Source organism: Pleurodeles waltl, chromosome 8 (assembly GCF_031143425.1).
Source record: "Pleurodeles waltl isolate 20211129_DDA chromosome 8, aPleWal1.hap1.20221129, whole genome shotgun sequence".
In the NCBI taxonomy this organism is placed as follows: domain Eukaryota; kingdom Metazoa; phylum Chordata; class Amphibia; order Caudata; family Salamandridae; genus Pleurodeles; species Pleurodeles waltl.
This window is the reverse complement of record NC_090447.1, coordinates 1,388,831,351-1,388,858,128: the sequence shown is the minus strand read 5'-3', so window position 1 is coordinate 1,388,858,128 and position 26,778 is coordinate 1,388,831,351. Positions and strand designations below refer to the sequence as shown.

The following is a 26,778-nucleotide window of genomic DNA, read 5'->3' as shown; positions in this document are numbered from 1 at the left end:
CCCTAGCCAACCAGAAACCCCATGTCTAACAGCAAGCACTTGCACTTTAGCACTGGTCAGCAGTGGTAAAGTGCTGAGTCCTAAAGCCTGCAAAATCAAAAACAGGAGGTCAGAAGCCAAATATTTGGGGCTAACCCTTCAAAGAGGGCCATTTCCAATGGAAAGTTATATAATAAATGATAGAGTGAAATTCCTATATTCATATTCTGAAGCCTGCAGGGCTGGATCAAGTTCTGTGACTACATTGTGATGCAAGGCTGCAGTACCGGTGGTTGGTCATAAGTTAGTTATGGGTATAACTAAAAAAATTACTCCATAGAGTAAATAGCAGCCCTTTCCACAATCTAAAATACGCATGGGTGCTTGTTTCCAGTGATTGAATGAAATAGTATTTTTATACCATGTATACAAACTGTAGCAGGTGTCCAGTGTAGGATATGACCGACTTTTGCGTGGTGTATTCCCAGATTTTTGCTTTAACTGTTTTTGCTGGCTGTAGAACACTGTAGACCTTACCGTTAATAACCAGTGGTAAAGTTCCTGCACTCCCTCCTTCAAAATAATGAAATTGGTGTTCCCCTAATTAGCATAACTAACTTATAGATAAGTTCCAAATGTCACTATTGGACGGCAGCATCCATTGTGCCATCCATGACAGTGTAAAACATGGCTTCAGGCCTACCACTGTAGTCTGATTAAAGCAGCATTTAAACTGCAATTTGACCTGTGAAATTAAACCCTTTGGACCGGTCTAAACCTTTCTTTTTAGATATTAATAAGTCATCCCTAAAAAGGGCTTGCAGTCCATAAGGCAGGGTGTGTGGTATTTAAAAGTAGGATATGTTGAAATTTAATGTTAAACATGTCCCTGCAGTAAAAAAGCCCCAAAAGCTATTTTCACTGCAGCAAGGCTGTCTGTATCTTAGGAAAACACTGGGAAGTAATATTACACCTCATAATGCTAGCCCTAGGTGGGAAATGGCTAGAGCTTTCATTCTTGGACTCTTTGTAATATGTGTTAAAAGCCCAATGCACTGGTTAAGTCAGAACCTTAATAAATATTAAGAAAAATTTACTTTTAGAATGTCACCTTTTCCCTGCCTAAAGCTTTTGGAGGCTAATTTGTATCAGACCCCCAGCTTTGGCCCTCTCAGTGCCCAGCCCTGAATGAGGTGTGAAAACTGCTCCTATAGCAGGAGATAAATGCTTGGGTGTAAGGAGCTATTTCTGCTGACAGGATGGCTATTTTAGCAGTGCTCAGGAATCTAATTAGCTTCAAAAGGGGCCTCTGCTGTGACAGGCAGATGTCAGATAATATCAAGCGCACAAACAGTGATGGGAGGAAAACTTGCAATAATTCTGACCACTAGAAACCGCAGCTGGCTCTTATTTACAATAGGGGGAGCGGGAGGGAGTTACAATAATAATGAAATAAAAAACAGAGCACTTACCTTAGGACGGAAGTCCTCCTTTTGACGTCTCTCCTTCTCTCCTGGGTTCCGTGCGCAACGGGACCCAGGAAACTGCACTAGCCAATCCTGGGTGCTGCTTTCATGCTGGTAATTAGCATGAAAGAAGCATCAGGATTGGTGGGAGCGGCCTGTCTTAGTGCTCACAAGAGCGCTGGAGGCCTGTGCTTTCTCTAACCTAGCTGGGTTAGAGACGTTTAAAGTGTGCATGTCAGGCTGGCCATTGCAAGACAGCCGGCTATAGGGACATGCACACTTCAAACAAGTGCACAGCTCCCTGCTGCCACTCAACAGCAGTTGCCCTGCCCCGATGCTGAAAAATAAAATGGTAATAAAGAAAGTTTACTACCATTTTATTTAACCGTTCTGGGGGCATTTTTCTCAGCGGGGCGATGCTCCTCCTCTCTTGTGGAGGGGCTGCCCCTGACCACTGGCAATGGCTCAGGGTAGCATTCCAACCCATCGGTCATTTGCCCACCAAGCACCTCAATTTGGATTCAGCCATATGCAAATCTGTCTTGACTGTGCTCCAGTAGGAAGAGTCTAGCCTGAACTTCCAGGACAAGCCCTTCCTGATCCAGAGCACATGCAACACAAGCCCGGTTTTGACCTAATTATGGCTCATCAGTCAGATGTAACTTGGTTCTACTGGCACAGTGAGCACAGGACCCATGTCTGGGCACACTCTGGCCACTTAGTATTGTATCAAACACACACAAGACAACTGGAGGAATGTCTGCAATAACGCCAAACAATGACAGTCTCTTGGGGAAGCATTCCAATGCATTGTTCTTTTGCTCACTCTGCCGCCTCATTTTAGACCCAGCCGTATGCACATTAGTCTTGGCCCTGCTCCAATAGAAACATTTCAGCTCGGGGCTTTCTTTGAGGTGCTAGAACCTGAGCTGTTTCTAAACATACTTCTCCTAATATCCTGAGAAGCCTTAGAAACCTTTTGGCTCTCAAGACCTTCTGAGGACATGAACAAACCTGCCAAGCGAGTCCAAAGGTGGTGTGTTGCTCTTGGACCGAAGAATCCTGTTTTCCCAACTCAGAGCTTTTCCGCAGCAGCAAATCTGATTCAACAGGACCTCATGGAGAAGATATCTGATCTTGTGGAGCCCTCTTTGGCTACAGCCTGCAAACTTGCCCCGCTGGTGGAATGCGAACTCCTAAAAAGTGACTAAATGTGACCGTAGATATCTTCACTGGGTAAAGGTACCAAAAGTATATGGCCGGCGACGGACCTTCCTTGGATGTCAAGATATAAGTTTCTCCTGCTCTGAGCATTCCGGCCTGTAGGCAGCAGCATTACCGGGTCCTCATCGTACATCCATTCTACCTTGTATAACCCTTCTGGGCCACAGCCTGTGGCATTTCTGTGCCCGAGATTTTGGACTTCCATCTATGAGACTAAGTCCAAGGTAAATACACCAAGCAGGTCGAACCTGGTTTCTGTATCGGACCCACGCTTCATTGCAGATGGCCTCAAATTGAGCCTAGGTCCTGGTCTACAGCGACCCAGTAACCGTAGTTTGCACTTAATGGGTTTTTTAAATTAAAACTTAAAAAATTCATATCTCCAGTTTCCCTTATTGGTTCCTCTTATTGGTTTTTGTCATTGAAGTCATTAAAATGAGGTCCAATTTTTCTAAATTGGTTTGGAGTTTTTATTAAATTTTATTTTGACTTTATCTCTTTTGTTACTGCTCAGATACTTTAGGCATTGCCTCTAAGTTGCACCTGTTTGCTCTGTCATATCTACCAGTAGGCTACTCTCAGGTTAATTTTAGTGGCTTTACTCATTGACCCTGATGAGAATTATGGTTTTGCTTAAGGAGGGTCATCACCCTCTTAACCTATACACCCAATTTCTTACATCCAGCACCTGCGATTATTTGGAAAATGCATATGTATATTAGATTTGCATGACTATTGATCTACCCTGTAATACTTACTAAGACTTTAAGGTTTTGATGGGATAAAGAAAGTAGCATCACATTTTTTTATAATTAAGTTACAACATTTCCGTTGTTTCCACACTACTTATAATAATACTCAACTAAGTTTACAGAAAGAGCTAACTTTTCAACCTTTACAGCTGGAATGCAGGCCCTTTACAACGTAGAGTCCTGCAGCGACAAGTTGCCTACTCCTCCGCTTACTGGACATAAAAGAAAATACTTCATTGCTGCTGAAAACATGCTTTGGAATTACGGATCTGAAGTAGTATACGGATTCATTGGTGAGGCATTAAATGCACCAGGCAGGTAAGTTGGCTCTTATAATTTGAACAGATTTTTTTTCAGTCCTTGCTTTGTTTTTTTAGGATAATCTCCCTTGAGGAACGATGGAAGCCCTATTAATCTAATATTTGTGGTTTCTCTTGCGTTATTGAACTGCCACCTGTGTGTCCATTGTCCACTCTACACCTTCAGAACACTACTAAACGTTATCACGTTTGTAGGTTGGTTACCTGGTGTTAGACTCAAGCTTGTTGCATGCCCCTTTGTCAATATTTGTCTTGCCCTTACAACCTTGACCGTTACAAACTATCTCAGTTAACTGATCTGGAACAATTCATATCTGACACTTTGACAATGACCATAAATTTGATTTTAGATCTGGAAATGGCACCAACCCTCCGTGCTCACAATTATCCATGACTCCCTTCAAATCTTTTTTTGCATGCTGCTACTCCTTTATCCATTTGCCTGCCTTCAGTACCATTGATCAGAACATCCTCTACCATAGAGAATAAACTGGGCATCGAGGTCATGGTACTGCACTAGTTCTTGTGTTAGCTCTCCAGCCAAAATCAATGTATCAAAACATTGTCAGCCCCAATGGCTATCTCATTTGGCGTACTAGAAGGGTTTCATTACTCATTACTGTTTCCATATGAAAAGAGAGAGGATCTAATCCTTGGGTCATCCTCCCTAAGAAATCTAATATATGAATAAAGGACCCAGACACTCACCCAAATATTAAGATATTTGTTGAAAGTCCTATATTCTGATACTTTGCAAACACAAATGTCTTCTATTTGTTATACTGTAAGTGGGAGGAAAAGAGACAGGCGTTTACATGTACAAGGCACACACATCCCAATGAGGTGTTCATGGAGGAATTCTAATCTAAGGTTTTTTTCTACACATTTTTAGAATGTTTTCGATGTACTTATTCCCGTGAGAAAATTGATCAGTACATACCATCTTTATGAAATGTCTTTGGGTTGTCCTTGGTATGGTGAAATCTGTATTATTCATGAAATATATTTAAAACCTGTGTCATCAGACCTCTGTGCAATCATTAGGTTGGAATGTAGGACTTTCACTGAATATCTTAATATTTGGGTGGGTATCGTCCTTGGGTATTTTTGACAGATTTGATCCCTTACTGTTAAACCTGTACGTTGAACCTCCATCTGACATGATCTCTAGCACAGATATTGACTAATATGTGAATGATGCACAGCTATATCTGCACTGTGACAACACTGAGGATATTGGTACTCCAGGCAAATGCCCCAGGCATCAGCGCTTGGAAATCCCAGCTAAAACCCATGCTCAATAAACAAAAACACAGAGGTTTCTTCTGCAAACCATCTAACGGCTCCAATGTCCTCTGGCCTGGCTGGATTGGTAAATTAAGGCTATAAACAGCTTTCCTAAGATCCAGACTTCTTCAGGCTGAATAGACAGCTGAATCTTGACATTCAGGGTCATATCATAAGTTGGTAAAACTACAGACTTTAATTAAAGTTACTCCATAACATTAGACCCTTAATTTACAAAACTATTTAAAATTGCTGTACAGGCACTTGTGAAATCTTGTATTGAGCATGGAGACACATTATTAACTGAATAACCTATATCCTTTGTTTTCCTCTCCTCCCTTGTAACAGTCCCTCTGTAGCTCGATTGACCACTGGAGCAGGAACATTTGAAAAAACCCGTCCTCCAGTTTCTAAACAGGCTTGTGTTCTTCCACCAAGACTGTGTGTCTCAATTACAAACCTTTGCACCTCAATTCTCCCTCACCCCTCTCAAATAATGTACCTCAATCCCAGTGTGTTACGGTCAATTGTTTTGCATTTTACACACATTATTGACTTGTGTATATCTAATTGCCCAGTTTTTTACATATACCCTCATCTATTCTGCTCTTGGACAATGTTTCCTTTGCACATGACCCTTCACTGTACAGTGCTCTGTCACCCTTATATGATCTTGTAGTTTTTGCTACATCACTACTGTTTTTTCACTTATATCTCTTATTTGACACTTATGGAAGTCAATAATTACCTTCACAATACTCTGGTGAACCCCATAAGCGGAGGCTATATTACCACATACCTTTCAACCCAAAGACATCTGGTCCCCATTCCATTTTTATGTGGTTGCTAGGCATAACCCTACACTTTAAACTCAAACTTAGTAACATCAGAAATTCCCGTCCACCATGGACTGACAAGTGCCATTTAATGATGGTTATTTATCTATGGAATTTTATTTTTTGATTTCTGTCTTTGTGGGTTGATCCTCTTATACCAATAGTGCTCTTAACTAAGGTAATGTTTAACTGATGCTTTGCTTGTTGGTGATGTGGTGTGGAGCAGACACCTGCTAAGGTTGATGGTTACTTTTATGTACACTTACTCAACACAATCACAAAATAAAAATTAAGAAATAGGGATTTATCTTTCTTTTTCTGTGTCCTTCTTTAATCCCAGTCCACAAAAATGACACTTTTAGCTATCAATGACTACCATAGTACTCCATACCAGTTTGGGACATGGTGTTAACTGTAACTAACTCTATTTGATGTTTCCTGCATGAAAATGTGCCATTGGTCACTTCAACGCAAGATGTTCGCACTATGCAACATTCTTAAGCTTCTTTCTCTTTTTAGGTCGAACTTAGAGACCTGTTGGATTCACTTTGTGCGCTTAGACCCCGCCCACTGCTTTTCATTTGTTTGTTTCAGAGCCCTTTAAAAATCCTTGCTTTCAAGTCTGTATTTGTTCCCGTTTTCCCTTCTTCTCGTTTTGTTCATTCCCATGGAGCAGGCCCCCATGACTTGTAGCCTTCCACTTGTGTGCATGTAGGCTTGTTCCTGGCACTACTTTTTTCTTTTGTATCTGCTGCGGCATCGGAAGGCTGTTTGGTCACACAGCTGCTTCCCCCTGCCTTTCGATTTCCAGCATGATTGAAAACAAGCCTGTGAATCTTGTCACAGCGCCCGCTTTCATGCTTCATTTAATTAGTTCCCTGTTGCTGATTTATTTGCGAAGCAATTAATGCTCTTTCAACATTTTAACCTTCCACGTTTAAAGCACACTGAAAGCTACCCAAAAACAAACTGTGGTTATCAAACTCCACACACTAAACAAACAGTTACTTAAATTACTGCTCCTCTTTTTGTTATTCCCCAAAACTGCATGAGAAACAAATTGTCACCAAATAAAACATAAAAAACTACAATTCTTTGAGGGAAACCAAGAAACAGTTACTTAAAAAAAATGAGTGCCTGTGATTAGCACTGCTCTGCTGGGAAGTTATTATGCATTTTGCTTTCCTTGTATACTCAGAAGCTGCTTTGGGTCACTTTCTATCTGTGTTTTCATCTTCTATTGCAGCTGGGTGAGAAGCATAAATTCAGGAGTCGATTTTCATTGCTCTTGTGCACATGCTATACATAGGCAGGCTGCTGTTTCAGTAGAGACTCGCCCCCTCCCCGAGTCACTTCTTGCCAGTTGGCAAGTAGGTGAGTTCTAGCCCAGCCATCTGGTATGCATTAACGCTCAGAACAGCCCCCTCCTCCCCTGTCTTTAAAAGAGTTTCCTTTCACCTTGAAAGAAGGGTCTTCGGGGAACAAATGTATCTTCTGGCATTGCATCACTTATAAAGCATTATTTAATTCTGCAGCAGTCTTCTATCTTGTTTAACTGCGGTTACAAGGCATTGTGGCCTGACTCGGAGCATGCTTTTGAAGATGAGCACAATTAAGTTTCATGTTACCAAAAATAGTTTTCAGTCTGTGGTTCATTGTCTGCCTCCAGCTCCTCTTATTGTATATGTAAAAAGGCATCGCCACAATTCGGAGTTGCAAGGCAAAGTGGAAACCCATCTAGTTTTGCATAATTGTAGGTCTTAATCTGAGCAGTCTGAAATGGGCCACACCCAATGAAAATTATCTTCAGGCAAAGCCTATTTATAGTTGCCACTTTTGGATCTTACATCCAAGAGCATGGCTGTATTCTCAGTGTTACAGTGCAGAGCCAGCACCGGAGTCAGTTACTACGTAGCATACGTGGCAGAGCTGCTCAGTTATTGGCCATGTTTCAGGCCTGTCTTGCCCCTGAGAGGGACAACAGTGCCTTTAAAGCATAAACGTAATGCCACTTAGGAGTGTTTGGAGACAACCAGTGCAAGTGAAGGAGTGCTGAGACCTATGCTGAGCTGACCAAGTAGAGGAGCAAAGGGGTGGAGGGAATTGCATGTTTATTGCTTCTCGGTGCAACGAGAGGAGCACGTGTTTATGGATGTCACTATAATACATTCAGTGCATATGTTTGTGTGTGATGATATGTAAGTGTGAGAGAGTATAATTAGGGCTGACAGCTGTCTGTATCCCTGCCTGGTGACTACCTGGCCCTTATTCTCATTTCAGAACCCAGTATCCTGCCAGCGTACCGTGTCATCCGCGACATTACTGGGACCATTCCAAGCATCATAGTAGCCATAGTGGTTATATTTTATGTACCATTTTCTTACTACTACCAAAACGTAGCGTAATGCTAGCCCTAATAAACGCATGCTCTTCCAATTAAGCATGCTATGGGTACCACGAGTGCACCACCACCAGCGCAGCACAAACTCAGCACCAGCGCAGCCCCACCACAGCATCAGCGCAACACCAACTCTGCACCAATGCAGCACCATTTCAGAATTGGAGCAGCACCAGTGCAGTCTCACCTCAGCATCAGCACAGCACCACCTCAGCATCACTCAGCACCATCTCTGCCCACCACCTTAGCACCAGTACAACACCACCTTAGCTCCAGCACATCAGACCAGCACCGCATCCGCGCAGTACCACCTCAGCATCACCACAGTGCCACCACCTCAGCATCAGCACAGCACCATCTCAACATCAGCCTACCACCAGTGCAGCACAAACTCATCGCAGCAACACCACCACCTCAACACCAGCACAACACCATCTCAGTGTCAGCACAGCCCCACCGCTGCATCAGTGCACCACCACCAGTACAGCCCCAGCTCAGCACCAGTGCAGCCTCAATGCAGCGCCAGCACAACACCTCCTCAGCAGCAATTCAGCACCACATCAGCACAGCACCAACTCTGCATCACTCAGCACCACCTGAGCACCAGCACATCACCATCCCAGCATGAATCAGCACCACCAGAGCACCATCTCAGTATTAGCACAGCATCATCTCAGCATCAGCACTGCACCACTTCCTCATCTGTGCAGCATCACCAGTGCAGCACCACCTCAGCATCCTCGCATCACCATCTCCGCACCAGCCCACCCCACCTCAGCACCACCTCAACACCAGCACAGCACCATCACAGTATCAACACCGCACCACCTCCACATCAGTGCAGCCCCACCACAGCACGACTCATCCACACGCAGCACCACTCAGCCCCACCTCTGCATCAGTGCACCATTGCAGCACATGGTCACCAGGCAGGTCGCTCCCCCCATCTGCCACGCAGCCCCCTGTGGGTTGAACCTCTGTTTCCGCTTTTGCCACCTGACTACTCGCTCCCTTTTTTCTGTACCCCTGCGCTTGGCTTCTGTGCCACTTCGTTTTTTTCATTCTGTACCCCTGTGCTCTGTTGTCCCTCTCCCGCCGTCTTTTCCCACCGTTTTTTCCCCGGGTTTTCCCCTGGATTTTTCCCCGGGTTTTTCCCTTGCTGCTGAGCCCCTGCTGCCCCGCCCCCTTCACTCCCATTGGCAGCCCGGCTCCCACCTCCCAGCTGCTCCTCCCTCCCTCTGCCCTCACATGGAGGCTGCGAAGTGGGCGCGCAGCGGACGCGCGCAGCGGGTGCACCGCTAACGCGCCGAAGTTGCGCCTAAGGCAAGCCTGTCTGCGCCCGTCCGCGCCTGGACCGCACCCAGCACCAGAACCCCTGGAACCCCCAGCCCCCGCAATGCCAGACTGCACTACGACGCAAGCACCCTCCACGCACTCAACACCAGACGAGACCACCCCTGCTACCGGGCCACCCCGAAACGCACCCAGGGGCCTTTCACCTGCCGGAACTGCAGATTCACCAGCATCCAACCCTCCACACCACCAGCCAGAGAACCCAACCACCTCCGCTGCATCCTCCTCAACACCCGCTCCGCTTGCAAGCACGCCATCGAACTTTGGGACCTCCTAGACTCCACTGCTCCCGACCTCGCCTTCCTGACAGAGACCTGGCTGAACGCCACCTCAGCACCAGACATCGCCATAGCCATCCCACAGGGCTACAAGATCTCCCGCAGAGACCGCACAAATGGAGTGGGAGGAGGAATCGCCATCATCCACAAAGACTCCATCAAAATCTCAATGAACACCGATGACACCCTCACCACCGCCGAGCACATGCACTTCCAGATCCACACCGACGCCAACACCACCCTCAGAGGAACTCTCATCTACAGACCTCCCGGACCCCGCCCACAGTTCAGTGACACCATTGGCGACCTCATCAGCACCCACACCCTCGCTTCCACGGACTACATCCTCCTCGGGGACCTGAACTTCCACCTCGAGAACAACAACGACGCCAACTCCACCGCCCTGATCGACAACCTCGCCAACCTTGGACTCAAACAGCTCGTAACAACACCCACTCACGCCGCTGGACACACGCTCAACCCCATCTTCTCCGCAAGCCCCCATGTCTCCTTCAACCACACCACCAAACCACACTGGACCGACCACAGATGCGTCCACTTCACCTTCAGAAAACCCACCGCACCCAACAGCTACCACGCCACTGCTGGGGCAAGGTCACCGAGGACCAACTGAGTACTGCCCTCGCCCTGAGACCACCCACCGACCCCACCGACCCAGACACTGCCGCAACCAACCTTACACAGTGGATCAACGACTGCGCCAACACCCTCGCTCCTCTCAAGACCTCTCAACCAACCACACCAACAAGAAAGCCACCTGGTTCACCGAGGACCTCCGGATCTCCAAGCACACCTGTCGGAAGCTGGAGAAGAAATGGCTCCACGACCGAACACCAGACATCCACACAGCCCTCAAGAGCGCCACCCGCAGACATCACCAACTCATCAGGACCGCCAAGAAGACCGCCTTCAAGGACCGCCTAGACAACAACGCACACAACACCAAAGAGCTCTTCAGCATCGTGAAAGAACTCTCCAACCCCAGCTCCATCACCAACGCCATCCCGCCATCTCAAGACCTGTGCGACTCCCTGGCCACCTTCTTCCACCGCAAGATCACCGACCTCCACGACAGCTTCAACCCCGACCCCCCAGCACCCACCACCGAGTCCACCACCCCTGCGACTACCACTCGCACCAGTCGCCTGACCGTCTGGTCCAGCGTCCGCGACGGAGACACCATCAAAACCATGAACTCCATCCACTCCGGATCCCCATCGGACCCCTGCCCTCACCATGTCTTCAACAAAGCCAGCGCAGCCATCGCGCCCCACCTCTGGAAAACAATCAACTGTTCCTTCGAGACAGCAACCTTCCCAGAAAGCTGGAAGCACGCCGAGATCAACGCCCTTCTGAAGAAGCCCAAGGCGGACCCCAAGGACCTCAAGAACTTCCGTCCCATCTCCCTGCTCCCTTTCCCGGCAAAGGTGACCGAGAAGATTGTCAACAAACAGCTGACCCGCTACCTCGATGTGAACAACATCCTGGACCAGTCCCAATCTGGTTTTCGCAGTAACCACAGCACCGAGACCGCCCTCATCGCCGCCACTGACGACATCCGGACCCTGATGGACAAAGGAGAAACAGCCGCCCTCATCCTCCTGGACCTATCAGCAGCCTTTGACACGGTCTGCCACCGCACCCTATCAGCACGCCTCCATGACGCCGGTATCCAAGAGAAGGCCCTGGCCTGGACCACATCCTTTCTCTCCGGCAGAACCCAGAGCGTCCGCCTCCCACCCTTCCGCTCCAAAACCACCGAGATCATCTGCGGCGTCCCACAGGGATCCTCCCTCAGCCCGACACTGTTCAATATCTACATGGCCCCCCTCGCCCACGTCGCGCGACAACACAACCTCAACATCATCTCCTACGCCAACGACACCCAGCTGATCATATCCCTCACCGAAGATCCCCCCACCGCCAAAGCTAACCTCCACCGAGAAATGAAGGCCGTAGCCGACTGGATGAAGGACAGCAGCCTGAAGCTGAACTCAGACAAGACGGAGGTCCTCATTCTCGGACCCACCCCATCAGCCTGGGACGACTCTTGGTGGCCCACGTCACTAGGCACAGCCCCAGAACCCACGGACCACGCACGCAACCTGGGGGTCATCCTCGACTCCACTCTCTCCATGACCAGACAAGTCAACGCCGTCTCCGCGTCCTGCTTCAACACCCTCTGTATGCTCCGCAGGATCTTCAAATGGATCCCCTTCGACACGAGAAAAACTGTTACCCAGGCCCTCATCACCAACAGACTCGACTACGGGAACGCCCTCTACTCAGGAACTACAAACAAGCTCTTGAGACGACTCCAACACATCCAGAACGCCTCGGCCCGACTCATACTCGATGTCCCCCGCCGCAGCCACATCACACTCCACCTGAGAGGCCTGCACTGGCTCCCCGTCAACAAAAGTATCACCTTCAAGCTCCTGATCCACGCACACAAAGCACTGCACAACACCGGACCCACCTACCTCAACAACCGACTCAGCTTCCACACCCCCACCCGAAGCCTCCGCTCAGCCAACCTCGCCCTCACCACAGTCCTCCGCATCCGAAAAACCACTGCCGGTGGCAGATCCTTCTCCTACCTCGCCGCCAAGACCTGGAACACTCTCCCCACCATCCTACGACAGACCCAGGACCTGCTGGCCTTCAGAAGACTCCTCAAGACCTGGCTCTTTGACCAGTAGTACCCCCCCTCCCCAGCGCCTTGAGACCCTCGCAGGTATGTAGCGCGCTTTACAAATGCAGTGATTGATTGATTGATTGATTGGTCAGCAGCTACACAGCACATCCTCAGCAGCAACACAGCGCCACTTCAGCATCAGCGCAGCACCACCTCAAGACCGCACCATCAGCACAGCACCACCTCAGCATCAGCGCAGCACCACCTCAACACAGCGCCACCTCCTCATAAATGCACCACCACCAGTACAGCACCACCTCTGCATCATCCCACCTCAACACCATCTAAGCATCAGCATAGTACTACCTCATCCCCACCTCAGCACCAGTGGAGCACACCACAGCACCAGTGGAGCCCCAATTCAGCAATTCTGCACCAATACAGCAGCAATTCAGCACCAATACACCACCTCTTTATCATCAGCGCAGCATCACCTCAGCACCGCACCAACTCAGTATCATTCAGCACCACCTGAGCACCAGTGCAGCAGCACCACCTCAGCATGACTCAGCACCACCTCAGTATCACTCAGCATCATCTCGGCATCACTCAGCACCACCTTAGTATCAGCACAGAACCACCTCAGCACTACACCATCTCAGCATCACTCAGCACCACCTTAGCATCAGCACAGAACCATCTCAGTGCACCATTACTAGTGCAGGACCAACTAAGCATCAACGCAGCACCACCTCAGGACCAGCACAGCACCACCTCAACATCAACATCAGCACAGCTCCACCTCTGCATCAGTGCACCACCACCAGTGCAGTCCCACCTCAGCACCAGCACAGTCCCACCTCAGCAGGAACTCTGCACCAGTGCAGGACCACTTCAGCACCAACTCGGCACCACCCTGAGCACCAGCGCAGCACAACCACCACAGCATTACTCAGCACCAGCACATCATCACTCAGCGCCACCACATCACTCAAAATCAGCACAGCACCACCTCTGCATCAGTGCACCACCACCAGTGCAGCACCAACTCAGCACCAGTGGGACCCCACCACACCTCACCAGCAGTTATTCCGCACCAACTCAGCACCACTTTAGCATAACACAGCACCACCTGAGCCCCATCACAGCACCACATGAGCACCACCTCAGTATCACTCAGCATCACCTCTGTACAAGCACACCACCACCTCAGAATCATCTCCGCATCAGCGCAGCACCACCTGAGCACCATCTCAGCCACAGCACCACCTCCTCATCAGTGCACCACCTCAGCACCAGCAGAGCACACCTCAACATCAGCACAGCACCACCTCTGCATAAATGCACTATTGCCAGTGCAGCCTTACCTCACCACCAGCACAGCCTCACCTCATCAGCAATTCAGCACCAACGCAGCACCAGCATAGCACCACCTCAACATAAGCGCTGCTTCACTTCAGCACAGCACCATCTCAGTATGACTCAGCACCATCTCAGCATCACTCAGCACCACCCCGACATCACCTGAGCAGCACCACCTCAGCATCAGCACAGCACCAGCCCCTTATCAGTGCAGCTGCAACTTAGGATCAGCGCAGCACCATCTCAACATCAGCATAGCACCACCGCCACATCAGCATAGCACCACCTCCACATCAGTAAACCACCACCAGTGCAGCCCCACCTCAGCAGCAATTCAGCACCAATGAAGCACCACCTCGGCATCAGCTCTGCACCACCTCAGCATCACCTCAGCACAGCACCAACTTGGAATCACTCAGCACCACCTGGGCACCAGCCCAGCACCACCTGAGCACCAGTGCAGCACCACCACCTCAGCATGACTCAGCACCACAACATGACTCAGCACCACCTCAGCATCACTCAGCACCAACTCAGTATCACTCAGCATCACTTGCACACCACCACCTCAGCACCATCTCAGCATCACTCAGAACCACCTCAGTCTGCCCTAGAAATCTGGCATCTTTGGTTCTCCCCCAGTGTCCGTCTGCTGCTTGTGTGGTAATTCAGGTACTATTTCCCACCCTGTCGTTGTTCATGCCCCTTAACAAAAATTTGTATAACAAACTAGCACTAGAGCAGGCAGGAAGAAGTTGCCAGCATTGCAAGGACAAACAAAAAAAACAGAAGACTTTTTTTGTTAATTCTGTTTTTTAATAGGGTCGTTCAGTTGTACATAATCTCTTCTTGGTTATATACAAAGAAACAAAAATGCTTAACACTTTTTATTATAACTTTTAAACATTCTGCAAAGGAGCCACAATGCTCTACAACATCGCTTAAAGACATTGACAAAGACAATAGCTCAGGCTAAACGTTTATAAGGTCCTAAGTCGAGACCTACTGGCTATTCCAGTCCTTGTTTTGGATTTGGCAGTCTACACAGCCACCTCATTATTGGCAATTTTTGTCAAGTACGGTGGCATGGGAGGCAAGGGGACCGAGATCTCTAGGCTGTAAGAAAAAAGTAGCACAGGTTATGTTTTTTTTGTTTTGTTTTTTCAACGAGGGAGTCTGTGTCACTCCAGCTTAATGAGTTACTTCTAGATGGATTTCACGTTGTTTTCGGAACCATATTTGATTCACTTCCCCTAGTGAAATACTATTCCTGCGTTGGAAAGTATTCTGCACACTCGCAACTCTTTTACATTCCACAGTTAAAGGGTGATGCCACTAAACGTGATTTTAAGAACAAAGAAGGGAAGCATTGTACCGCCACTATCAATGGACTTTCATTGCAGGATTGAGCCTCCAGGTTAGGAGGGGCGATACGCTTTATAAATTAAAATGACAGAAGCCAGTAAATATACCTTTTATTTAACAAGCACTGGAAAAGCCAAAAGGTCTGGCATTAGCTAGCTGCCAGCCTTTTTACTTTGATGCCTATTTTGTTTTATTATGGTTTTTGCAGAATTGTCAGAACATCTGATGAGCCATGTCAAATTAAAAAAGAAATTGTGGCTAAAAGCAAAAGTTATTTTTGGTCTCAAAAAGTACCCTTTGCTCTACTAGTACTAGTAGTACTGAAGAGAACTACTTTGCAGGTGGATGTCTTAATTTTGAAGGTGTTGAATGCCGTCGGTCGCAGTGAAGTTAGCCAGTGGCCAAAGTGGGCTGACCCATTGCCCATGTTGTCCCCTGTATGCTGTACTGGGCAGAAGAAAATGTGATTGACAGAGTAGCACGTTGTCGGTGGTTAGAGGGGTAAATAAGTGAATACATGATTAGATAAACGTGTACGTCTGCATGACTCAACCGGGGCTGACCCATTCCCATCTATGTGACTTTGCGGTTGCAGAGACACCTCGAGTCAGAATTTGAGATGTGTGGCAGTGACCACCTGCAAAGAAAGTTGAAACCGGACAGTACCAGCACAACCCTCTCAGGAGGCTGATTGAACAACACAGTGAAGTGAGGATAGCAGGCCCAGACAAAGATGTGTGATTTAGCAGAGGGAGATTAACATGTAGCCTGGTGCCTTCACCCTAAGGCTCTTGCTGCACACTGTAGCCCACAGAGCTCTCTGGATATGGGAGCAAAGTAAATCCCGTCTATAGCCTGAGAGTGCTGTCTCACTGTATCCCTTGAGAAAGTTGCGTAGGACTGATCTACTGCTGCAATAGTCCTAAATTACTGGTTTCCAAGATCCAAGCATCTGTGGGGGGTAGGGGGGGCTTTATAAGTCCTGCATCTCTGCCTGGAAAGAGACCATTGTAGGACGCTGGCTCTGTATATACTCATATAAATGAGATATAGGGGGTCATTCTGACCCCGGTCGGCGGTAGCACCGCCAACAGGCTGGCGGTGCTCCGCCGGGCATTCTGACCGTGGCGGTACAGCCGCGGCCAGAAGCGGAAAGTCAGCGGTGTACCGCCGACTTTCCGCTGCCCATGGCCGCCATGGGGATTCCGACCCCCTCACCGCCATCCTGTTCCTGGCGGTTCCGCCCGCCAGGAACAGGATGGCGGTGAGGGGTGTCGTGGGGCCCCTGGGGGCCCCTGCAGTGCCCATGCCAATGGCATGGGCACTGCAGGGGCCCCCGTAAGAGGGCCCCACTTTGAATTTCAGTGTCTGCTCAGCAGACACTGAAATTCGCGACGGGTGCTACTGCACCCGTCGCACATCCTCCACTCCGCCGGCTCCATTCGGAGCCGGCATCCTCATGGAGGGGTGTTTCCCACTGGGCTGGCGGGCGGCCTTTTGGCGGTCGCCCGCCAGCCCAGTGGGAAACCCAGAATACCCGCGGCGGTCTTTTGACCGCGCAGCGGTATCCTGGCGGTTCCCTCCAGGCGGGCGGCTCCGCCGCCCGCCGGGGTCAGAATGACCCCCATAGTGTGCAGAGTCCAGGGGTTCCCCAGAGGCTTGACAGAGGCTAAAGTAGATAATACTAATGCTCTCTTTTGTAGTAGTGTGGTCGAGCAGTTAGGCTTATCAGAAGGTAGTGCAAAGCAAAATATATTTTCTTAATTTATTTTTAGAACCACAAGATTCAATTTGCAAGTAAGAACCTTAAACGATTCATATTTCACATAGGTATCAACAGTACTTTGTTTGAAATTGATAAGTAATACAGTTCTTGAAATATTGGCAATAATCAGTTTTAAAAATGGACACACTGCAATTTTCAGGAACTGTTCCTGGGGGGAAGAAAAGTTAGATCGATTTACAGGTAAGTACAATACTTACAGTTTCAGTCTCCGGGTTTTAGGAAGTCCACTGGTTAGGGATTAAGTTAACCCCAAATGCCCACCACCAGCAACACTGGCCCGGACGGGTGCAGAGGTCAAAGATGATACATTTTAATGTGGCCTCCTATAGAGACCGGGGTACTCTGAATCAGGCCTGCCTGCAGGTAAGTACCCCTGGCTCGGAGGGCAGACCAGGGGGGTTTGAAGGAGCACTGGAGGGGCCACAAGTAGGCACCAAATACACACCTTCAGCGGCACAGGGGCAGCCGGGTGCAGGGTCAGGACTCACGCATCTGGAGTGAGGTGGCAGGCCTTTTGAGGTTGTTGTTTTCTCTTAGACAGGGCCGCGGTCCTTGAAAGTTCTTGGTCATTTTGGGTGCATGGCAATCCTCTGGAGTTGGGCAGAGGTCGCTGGTCCCGCTGGACGCATTGCTGTTCTTTGAAGCAGGATGCATGCTGGTAGGGCTGGGGCCAAAGCAATTGTTGTCATCCTTCTCTGCTGGGGTTTTCAGCTAAGCAGTCCTTCTTCTTCTCGTCAGGTCACCAGGAGTCTGGTGACCTGGGTTCAGGGAGGCCCTTAAATCCTTGATTTTGGGGTGTTTTAGGGGTCAAAGGGCAGTAGCCAATGTCTACTGTCCCTGAGGATGGCTACACCCTCCTTGTGCCCACTCCCTTTGGGGAGTGGGGCGCAAACCTAATCCTATTGGTCCCTGTCCTCCAAACCAAGAAGAAGGATTCTGCAGGGAGGGGGTCACCTCTGCTCTGGACACCTTAGGAGTGGTCCTGGCTGGGGTGGTCACTCCTCCCTGTTTTCCCTAATGTTCCCGCCAGACTTGCTACCAAAAGTGGGGCTTTGTTCGGGGGGGGGGGGTAAGGGCATCTCCGCTAGCTGGAGTGCCCAGGGGCACTGTAATCCAAGGCTTCAGCCTTTTCAGGCTCACTGCAAGGTGTTACAGTTCCTGTAGGGGGAGGTGTGAAGGAGGTGTGAAGCACCTCCACCCAGGACAGGCTTTGTTTCTGACCACAGAGTGCACAAATGCACTCACCCCATGTGGTCAAACTTGTCTGAAAGTGGCAGGGTGGCACAGACTCGTCAGTCCTACACTAGCAGTTTGGCTAACATACAGGGGGAATATCTAAGATGCCCTCTGTGAGCATTTTTCAATAAATCCCACACTGGCATCACTGTGGGTTTGGCATCACTGTGGGTTTATTGTGCTGAGAAGTTTGGTACCAAACTTCCCAGTATTGAGTGAAGCCATGATGGAGCTGTGGGGTTTGTAATGACAAACTCCCAGACCATATACTAAATATGGCCACACTGCACTAACAATGTCTAAGAATGGACTTAGACACTGTAGGGGCATATTTCTCATGCAGCTATGCCCTCACCTGTGGTATAGTGCATCCTGCCTTAGGGCTGTAAGGTCTGCTAGAGGGGTGACTTACCTATGCCACAGGCAGTGATTTGTGGGCATGGCACCCTGAGAGGGGTGCCATGTTGACTTTGTCTTTTTCTCCTCACCTGCACACACAAGCTGCTTGATGAGGGGTCCTAGGGTGGCATAGTACATGATGCAGCCCTTAGAGACCTTCTCTGGCCATAGGTCCGTTTGTACCATGGGTACCTTTTACAAGTGACTTAACTGTGTGCCAGGGTTGTGCCAATTGTGGAAACAAAGGTACAGTTTGTGGGAAAGAACACTGGTGCTGGGGCCTGGTTAGCAGGGTCCCAGCACACTTTCAATCAAAGTTGGCGTGAACACTAGGCAAAACGTGGGGGTAACCATGCCAACAGTGACACTTTACTACACAGCCCCCTTTCCTTCCCCAAAACAAGAGGATGAGACTAACCTTTCCCAAGAGAGTCTTCATTTTCTAAGTAGAAGAACCTGGAAAGGCCACCTGCATTGGCAGCTCCATGTCTGTGTTCCACTACAAAGTCCATTCCCTGTAGAAATATGGACCACCTCAAACGCATAGGGTTCTCTCCTTTCGTTTGCATCAGCCATCTGAGAGGTCTGTGGTCAGTTTGAACAATAAAGTGAGTACCAAACAAGTATGGTCTCAGCTTTTCCAGGGACCAAAGCACAGCAAAGGTCTCCCTCAATGGTACTCGAAAGCTGCTCCCTGGGGAGTAACCTCCTGCAAATGAAAGCAACAGGCTGGTCAAGGCCATCATCATTGGTTTGGGACATGACTGCTCCTATCCCATGTTCAGAGGGATCTGTCTGCACAATGAAGTGCCTAGAATTATCTGGATCTTTAAGAACTGGTGCTCAGCACATTGCTTCTTTCAGGGTGTCAAAGGGCTTTTGACAGTGAAGAGTCCAGTTGACCTTATTTGGCATCTTCTTTGAGGTCAGTTCAGTGAAGGGTGTCACAATGGATCCATGCACCTTCACAAACCTCCTGTAGTACCCAGTCGAGCCAAGGAATGCCCTGACTTGAGTCTGGGTTTTTGGAGCTTCCCAGTCCAGAATTGTCTGGATCTTGGGTTGTAAAGGTTGCGCTTGGCCTCCACCTACAAGGTGGCCCACGTATACAACTGTGCCCTGCCCTATTTGGCACTTAGATGCTTCAATAGAGAGGCCTGCTGATTGCAAGGCCTGCAAAACCTTCCCCAGGTGGACCAGATGATCCTGCCAGCTGGAGCTAAAAACAGCAATATCATCTAGATATACTGCACTAAAGGACTCCAAGACTTGATTCACCAACCCTTGGAAGGTGGCAGGGGCATTTTTTAAGCCAAAGGGCATAACAGTAAACCGATATTGCCCATCAGGTGTAAAGAATGCTGAATGCTGTCTTTTTCTTTTGCTCCAGGTGCCATCCTAATTTGCCAGTACCCTGCAGTTAAGTCAAAGGTTCTTTGAAGTTTGGCTGCACCTAATTTGTCAATCAATGTATCTGCTCTGATTATGGGGTGATCATCTGTCTTGGTGACAGATTTGAGCCCTCTGTAGTCCACACAGAACCTAATTTCCTTCTTGCCATCCTTGATATGAGGTTTGGGGACTAAGACCACTGGGCTAGCCCAAGGACTGTCAGAGTTCTGTATTACCCCTAACTCCAGCATCTTGTGGACTTCCACTTTGATGCTCTCTTTGACTTGATCAGACCGTCTATACATTTTGTTTTTGACATGTAAACTGTCTCCTGTGTCCACATCATGGGTACACATGTGTGTCTAACCAGAGGTCAAAGAGAGGAGCTCAGCATACTGCTATAGGACTTGCATGCAGTCGTCTTGCTGTTGGGCAGAGATGGTGTCTGAATAGACAACTCCTCCTACTGACCCATTCTTAGGGTCAGTTGAGAGGAGGTCAGGGAGAGGTTCATTCTCTGCTTCCTGGTCCTCATCAGTAACCATCAGCATGGCTATGTCTGCCCTGTCATCGTACAGTTTCAGGCAGTTAACACGGATCACCCTCTTGGGTGTCCTGCTAGTGCTTAGGTCCACTAAGTAAGTGACCTGACTCTTCTTTTCCAGGACTGGGTAAGGGCCACTCCATCTGTCCTGAAGTTCCCTGGGAGCCACAGGCTCCAGAACCTAGACTTTCTACCCTGGCTGGAATTCTACCAGTGCAACCGTTTGGTCATACCACAACTTCTGGAGTTGTTGCCTGGCCTCAAGGTTTTTGGATGCCTTTTCCATGTTTTCAGCCATCCTAGAATAGAGGCCAAGCACATAGTCCATTACATCTTGCTTGGGCTCATAGAGTGGTCTCTCCCAGCCTTCTTTAGCGAGTGCCAGTGTTACAGGATGGCCAAACAGAAGCTCAAAGGGGAAAACCCTTCTGAGGCACCTCTCTGTAGGCGAAAAGCAGGCATGGCAGGAGGACATCCCATCTCCTTTTGAGTTTTTCAGGGCTCTCCATGATCATGCCCTTCAATGTCTTGACACTCAACAAGTTCATTGGTTTGTGGATGGTATGGTGTGGTGAATTTGTAAGTCACCCCACACTCATTCCAAATGTGTTTTAGGTAAGCTGACATGAAGTTTATACCTCTGTCACAAACCACCTACTTAGGGAAACCCACTCTGGTAAAAATACCAATTAGGGCTTTGGCTACTGCAGGGGCAGTAGTAGACTTAAGGGGAATAACTTCAGGGTATCTGGTAGCATGATCCACTACTACCAGTATGTACTGGTTCCCTGAGGCTGTGGGTGGTTCACGTTGGACACACAATGTCCACAATAACCCTCTCAAAGGGTACCCCCCCCCCCACGACTGGGAGTGCAATGGGGGGCCTTTGGGTGGCCACCTGTCTTGCCACTGGCTTGACAGGTGACACAGGAGCTACAAAACACCTTTACTTTCTGGGACATATTGGGCCAATAAAAGTGGTTTACACATCTGGTCCATGTTTTGGTTTGTCCCAAATGCCCAGCTAGAGGGATGTCATGGGCCAAAGCGAGGATAAACTCTCTAAACACTGAGGTGCTACCACTCTCCTAGTGGCACCAGTTTTGGGGTCTCTGGCCTCAGTGTAAAGGAGTCCATCTTACCCAATAGACCCTGTGGGAGCCACCCTTTTCCTGGGCAGCAGCTTGCTGCCTCAGGCCTTAAAGAGTGGGACTAGTCTTTTGTCTCTGGCACAGCTGTTCCCTTGAGGGCCCCCGTGGGCCCAAGAGCTCTACCTGATAAGGCTCAAGCTCCATGGACTTGGTTTCCTCAGGGGATAAGACATCTTCCTGGGAAGAGAGGTCTTGTTTCTTTTGCTGTTCAGAGGCTGGTCCTCCAGTCCTCTTACCTTTTCTCTTGGAAGGTTGGGCCATTATTCCAGGCTCCAGTACTTCTTTTTCACCCTGTGATCTGCTTAGTGCTCTTCACACACACACACCAGTTCAGGGATTCCCAGCATGGCTGCATGGATTTTGAGCTCTACCTCAGCCCAAGTTGTGGACTCCAGATCATTCCCTAGCAAACATTCCACTGGGATTGCAGAAAAGACCACTACCTGTTTCAGGCCAGTAACCCCGCCCCATTCCAAAGTCACCATAGCCATGGGATGTACTTTAGTCACATTATCAGTATTGGTAACTAGATATGTTTGTGCAGCCAAATACTGTCCCAGGAAACCAGGGGCCAGATGTAGCAAAAAAACATTTTGCGACTTGCAAATTGTGAGTCATAGCGACTCGCAAAATGTTATGCAGAAAGGTCTCGCAGACACCTTCTGCGACTCGCTATGGGGTCGCAAAGACCCACCTCATGAATATTAATGAGGTGGGTCGCAGTTTGCGACCCCATAGTGAGTTTAGGCACTCACAGGGATGGTGGCCTGCTGGAGACCGCAGACCACCATGTCCGTGACTGCTTTTTGAATAAAGCAGTTTTTTTTTTCTTTTTGCAGCCCGTTTTCCTTAAAGGAAAACGAGCTGCAAAAAGAAAAAATTCCGAAACCATTTGGTTTCGTTTTTTTCAGAGCAGGCAGTGGTCCATTGGACCACTGCCTGCTCTGAAAAAATATTTTTATTGGCATTCACAAAGGGGAAGGGGTCCCATGGGGACCCCTTCCCTTTTGCGAATGAGTTACCATCCACTTCAAGTGGATGGTAACTGCGAGTTGGTTTGCGACCGCATTCGCGGTCACAAACCAACTCTGCATGGCGATGCGGTCGCAAATAGGAAGAGAACACCCCTTCCTATTTGCGAGTCGCAGCCTCAAATTGCGAGTCGGTACCGACTCGCAATTTGCGGTTGTGCATCACGTTTGGCCTTTTGCGCCTCGCAAACTGCGTTTTTCGCAGTCTGCGAGGCGCAAAAGGCTTGCTACATCTGGCCCCAGGTTCTCTGTCACCATGGTGACACTGGCACGGGGAACATCCAGAGAAACAACTCTGGAACCACACTTGCGTTAACGACGACTCCCTTTTTATATGCCTTAACCACGCATGTGTTGAACAACACACATGCGTGGTTAAGGCAGATAAAAAGGGAGTCGCCATCGGGAGAGGACACGATCAGGTAAGTGGGGCTGGGGCAGGGCTTGGGGGTAGTTTTTAGGGGTGGGTAGGATTAAGAGCGTGTGGTGGGGGAGGTCAGTAGTTTAAAAAAATATATATATATTATTTTTTATGGGTGGGGATATCAGGGTAGTTTTGTTTTTTAGGGGCAGGTGGGATTAGGGCAGTTCTGTTTTTAGGGGTGGGGGTTGGGGTAGTTTTTGTTTTGGGGTGAGGTGGTCGGGGTATTTTTGTTTTTGGGGTGATGGGTGGGGGATCGGGATAGTTTTTTTTGGGGTGGGGGATGGGGTAGTTTGGTTTTTGGGGGTGGGGGCCATTGGTTTTTGGAGTTGGGGGTGGGTGGTTGAGGTAGTTTGTTTTTTTGGGTGTGGGGGGTCAGAAGATTAGTATAGTTTGGTTTTTTGGGGGTGGAGTAGTTTGGTTTTTGGGGGTGGGGGTCGAGGTAATATTGTTTTTAGGAGCAGGGTAGTTTTATTTTTGGGGGTGGGTCAGTTGTTTTTAGGGCGGGTGGGGGCTTGAAGTAGGATTTAGGGCTCAGGGTGGGTGGAGGGTATCTGGGTAGTTTTGCGGGGCAGGGTTTTTTTATTTTTGGAGGGGGTGGGGGATTGGGGAGTTTTATTTTTAAGGCAGGTGGGGGTAGTTTTCATTTGTGGATGGGGTCGATGTAGTTTTATTTTTAAGGTGGCTGGGGGGTCAGGGTAATTTTGTTTTTTAGGGGTGGGGTAGTTTTATTTTTGGGGTGGGGTCAGTTTGTAGGGTTAGGGGGTCAGTTTTAGGGCTCAGGGTGGGTGAGGGGGTCTGGGTCCATTTTAGGGACGGGTGGGGGGTCAGGGTAGTTTTATTTTTAGGGCAAGTTGGGGGGAGTCAGGGTAGTTGTATTTTTAGGGCAGGTATGCCTTTACTAGGCATACATGTGCAATGAAAAATCATTGTAAAGGCATGCGTGCTAAAGGCATGCGTGGAAACAACACAGTTGTTGTTCTGACACATTGTTCAGGCATGTGTGGTTGGCATATGCATTGTTCCATCATCCATTCGACTGGCACCTGTATCCCTATGGGCTTCTACCTTTGTCCCATTGATTAAGAGCTGCTGCCTGTATTTGTGCATGTTAAGCGGCCAAGCAGCCAGTGTGGCTATATCCACCCCACCCTCCGAGACTAGAGTAGCTTCAGTGTGAACCCTGATTTGCTCTGGGAACACTGTTGATCCCACCTGGAGATTGGCTATTCCAGTTCTAACTGGAATAGTGCTAGTGGGATTTTTATTGGGACATGCCATGTCTTCAGTTTGGTGTCCATGCTTTTTACAGTTGTGACACCAGCCCTTCTTGGGATCAAAGATTTTTTACCCTTTATACCCATTCATGGACTCTTCACTGAGGCTGCCTTCAATATTCCTAGAGGAGCTGGACTCCCCTGTGGAAGATCCAGATCCAGTGAGCACTATCCTTTGAGACAGGGTCTGGGGATCCTGATCTCCCGGGTTAGGTGGGGGGGGGGAGTCATCCACCTCATATCTAACATCTTCCCTGAATGAGGGGAGTTCTTCCTCCTCAGCAGGGTGGTCCCTGGTGTACTCTGCCAAGAGCTCCTGGATCTTAACCTTGGTAGGGTTGGAACCTGTTCTAATATTTTTCAGCTTCCAGAGGGACCTTAACTCTTCCATCCCTAGATGGAGGTAAGGGGTGAGGTTGAGTTCCACAGCCATTTCCTCTGAGCTGCTCATTATGTTACTAAAAGTTGGGATTACTTTTTAGAAACTAAAAACTACTTCTAGTAAGTAAATCCTAACTTAAACCTCTCTTTTAAATCTAAAAAAAGAGATGCAAAGGGGACTTAACTAAGGCCTTAGCAGGACTTAAATTATTTTAGAAAAATATGCCAAATTAAAAATCTGTTTCTAAAGGCAGTTTTGGAATTGTCATGTGATCAGGTATTGGCTGAGTTGTCCAGCAAAAGCAAAGTCGTAGACCTCACTGCTGATCCACCAATGTAGGAAGGTGGCTCTGTGCACACTATATCTCATTTTGATATAGTATATAAAGAGTCCAAAGGCTTAACAGAGGCTAAAGTAGGTAATATGAATGCTCTCTTTTGTGGTAGTTTGATCGAGCAGTTAGGCTTATCAGAGGGTAGTGCAAAGCATTTGTTGTACACATACAGACAATAGAAGAAGCACACACTCAATGACTTAACTCCAGACCAATGGTTTTTATATATTAAAAATATATTTTCTTAATTTATTTTTAGAACCACAAGATTCAAGTTGCAGGTAAGTACCTTAAAAGATTCAAATTTCACACAGATATCAACAGTACTTTGTTTGAAATTGATAGGTAATACAGTTCTTGAAATATTGGCAATTATCTGTTTTAAAAATGGACACTGCAATTTTCAGAAACAGTTCCTTGGGGGGAGAAAAGTTGAATCGGTTTACATGTAAGTACAACACTGACAGTTTCAGTCTCTGGGTTTTCAGAAGTCAACCGGTTGGGGTTCAAGTTAACCCCAAACACCCACAACTAGCAGTACGGGGCCGGCTGGGTGCAGAGGTCAAAGATGATCAATTTTAACATGGGCTACTATGGAGACAGGGTACTAGGAATCAGGCCTGCCTGCAGGTAAGTACCCCTGGCTCGGAGGGCAGACCAGGAGAGGTTTGAAAGGCGCATTGGAGGGGCCACAAGTAGGCACCAAACACACACCCTCAGCGGCACAGGGGCGGCCGAGTGCAGGGTGCAAACAGGATGTTGGGTTTCCAATGCTGGTTTATGAGGAGACCCTGGGGGGCACTCAAAGGCTGCAGGCGAGGTCCAGGGAGGGTTTCTCTGACAGGGAGGAGGGCCGCATGCTGAACGTGGCTGTCCCGGGTGCCGGTTTCTCCAAGGCTTGGGGCTGCGGGTGCAGTGTGTCTTTAGGCATCGGATATCTTCGTCCAGAGCTTCGCTGTCAAAGGGGTCCTCGGGATTCTCTCTGCAGGCGTAGTAGTGGAGGGGTCAACACAGAGTGGGCACTTGCTCACAATTGCCTGGGGGCCCTCTCTTGCTGGGTGGACCACCTGGACACAGGCCGTGGGCGTCTTGTGCACAGGGGTCAGGACTCGCGCATCCGGAGTGAGGCGAGAGTCCTTGGTTGTTGATTTCTCTTTGACAGGGCCACTGTCCTCTGGAGTTCTTGGTCCTTTTGGGTGCAGGGCAGTCTTCTGGAGTTGGGCAGAGATCACTGGTCCCGCTGGACGTGTTGCTGTTCTTTTGCAGGTTCTTTGAAGCAGGAGACAGGCCGGTAGGGCTTGGGCCAAAGCAGTTGTCGCTGTCCTTCTTCTCTGCTGTGGTTTTCAGCTAAGCAGTCCTTGTCAGGTCGCCAGAAATCTGGTGGGCTGGGTTCAGGGATGCCCTTAAATTCTAGATTTAAGGGCATTTTAGGGGTCAGAGGGCAGTAGCCAATGGCTACTGTCCCTGAGAGAGGCTACACCCTGCTTGTGCCCACTCCCTTTGGAGGGGGGTACAAACCTAATCCTATCGGTCCCTGTCCTCCAAA

The 26,778-nt window shown here is 48.7% G+C and overlaps 1 protein-coding gene across 1 annotated transcript in view; it reads left to right on the top strand.

Annotated features, from left to right (window-relative positions):
- The window catches only part of HEPHL1 (hephaestin like 1), a 420,608-nt gene that overhangs the window by 173,048 nt on the left and 220,782 nt on the right, over nt 1-26,778 (top strand). Inside the window, exon 6 of the mRNA XM_069202431.1 lies at nt 3,571-3,739. Coding sequence (XP_069058532.1) covers nt 3,571-3,739 — 169 coding nt within the window. The remainder of the gene's footprint in view (nt 1-3,570; nt 3,740-26,778) is intronic.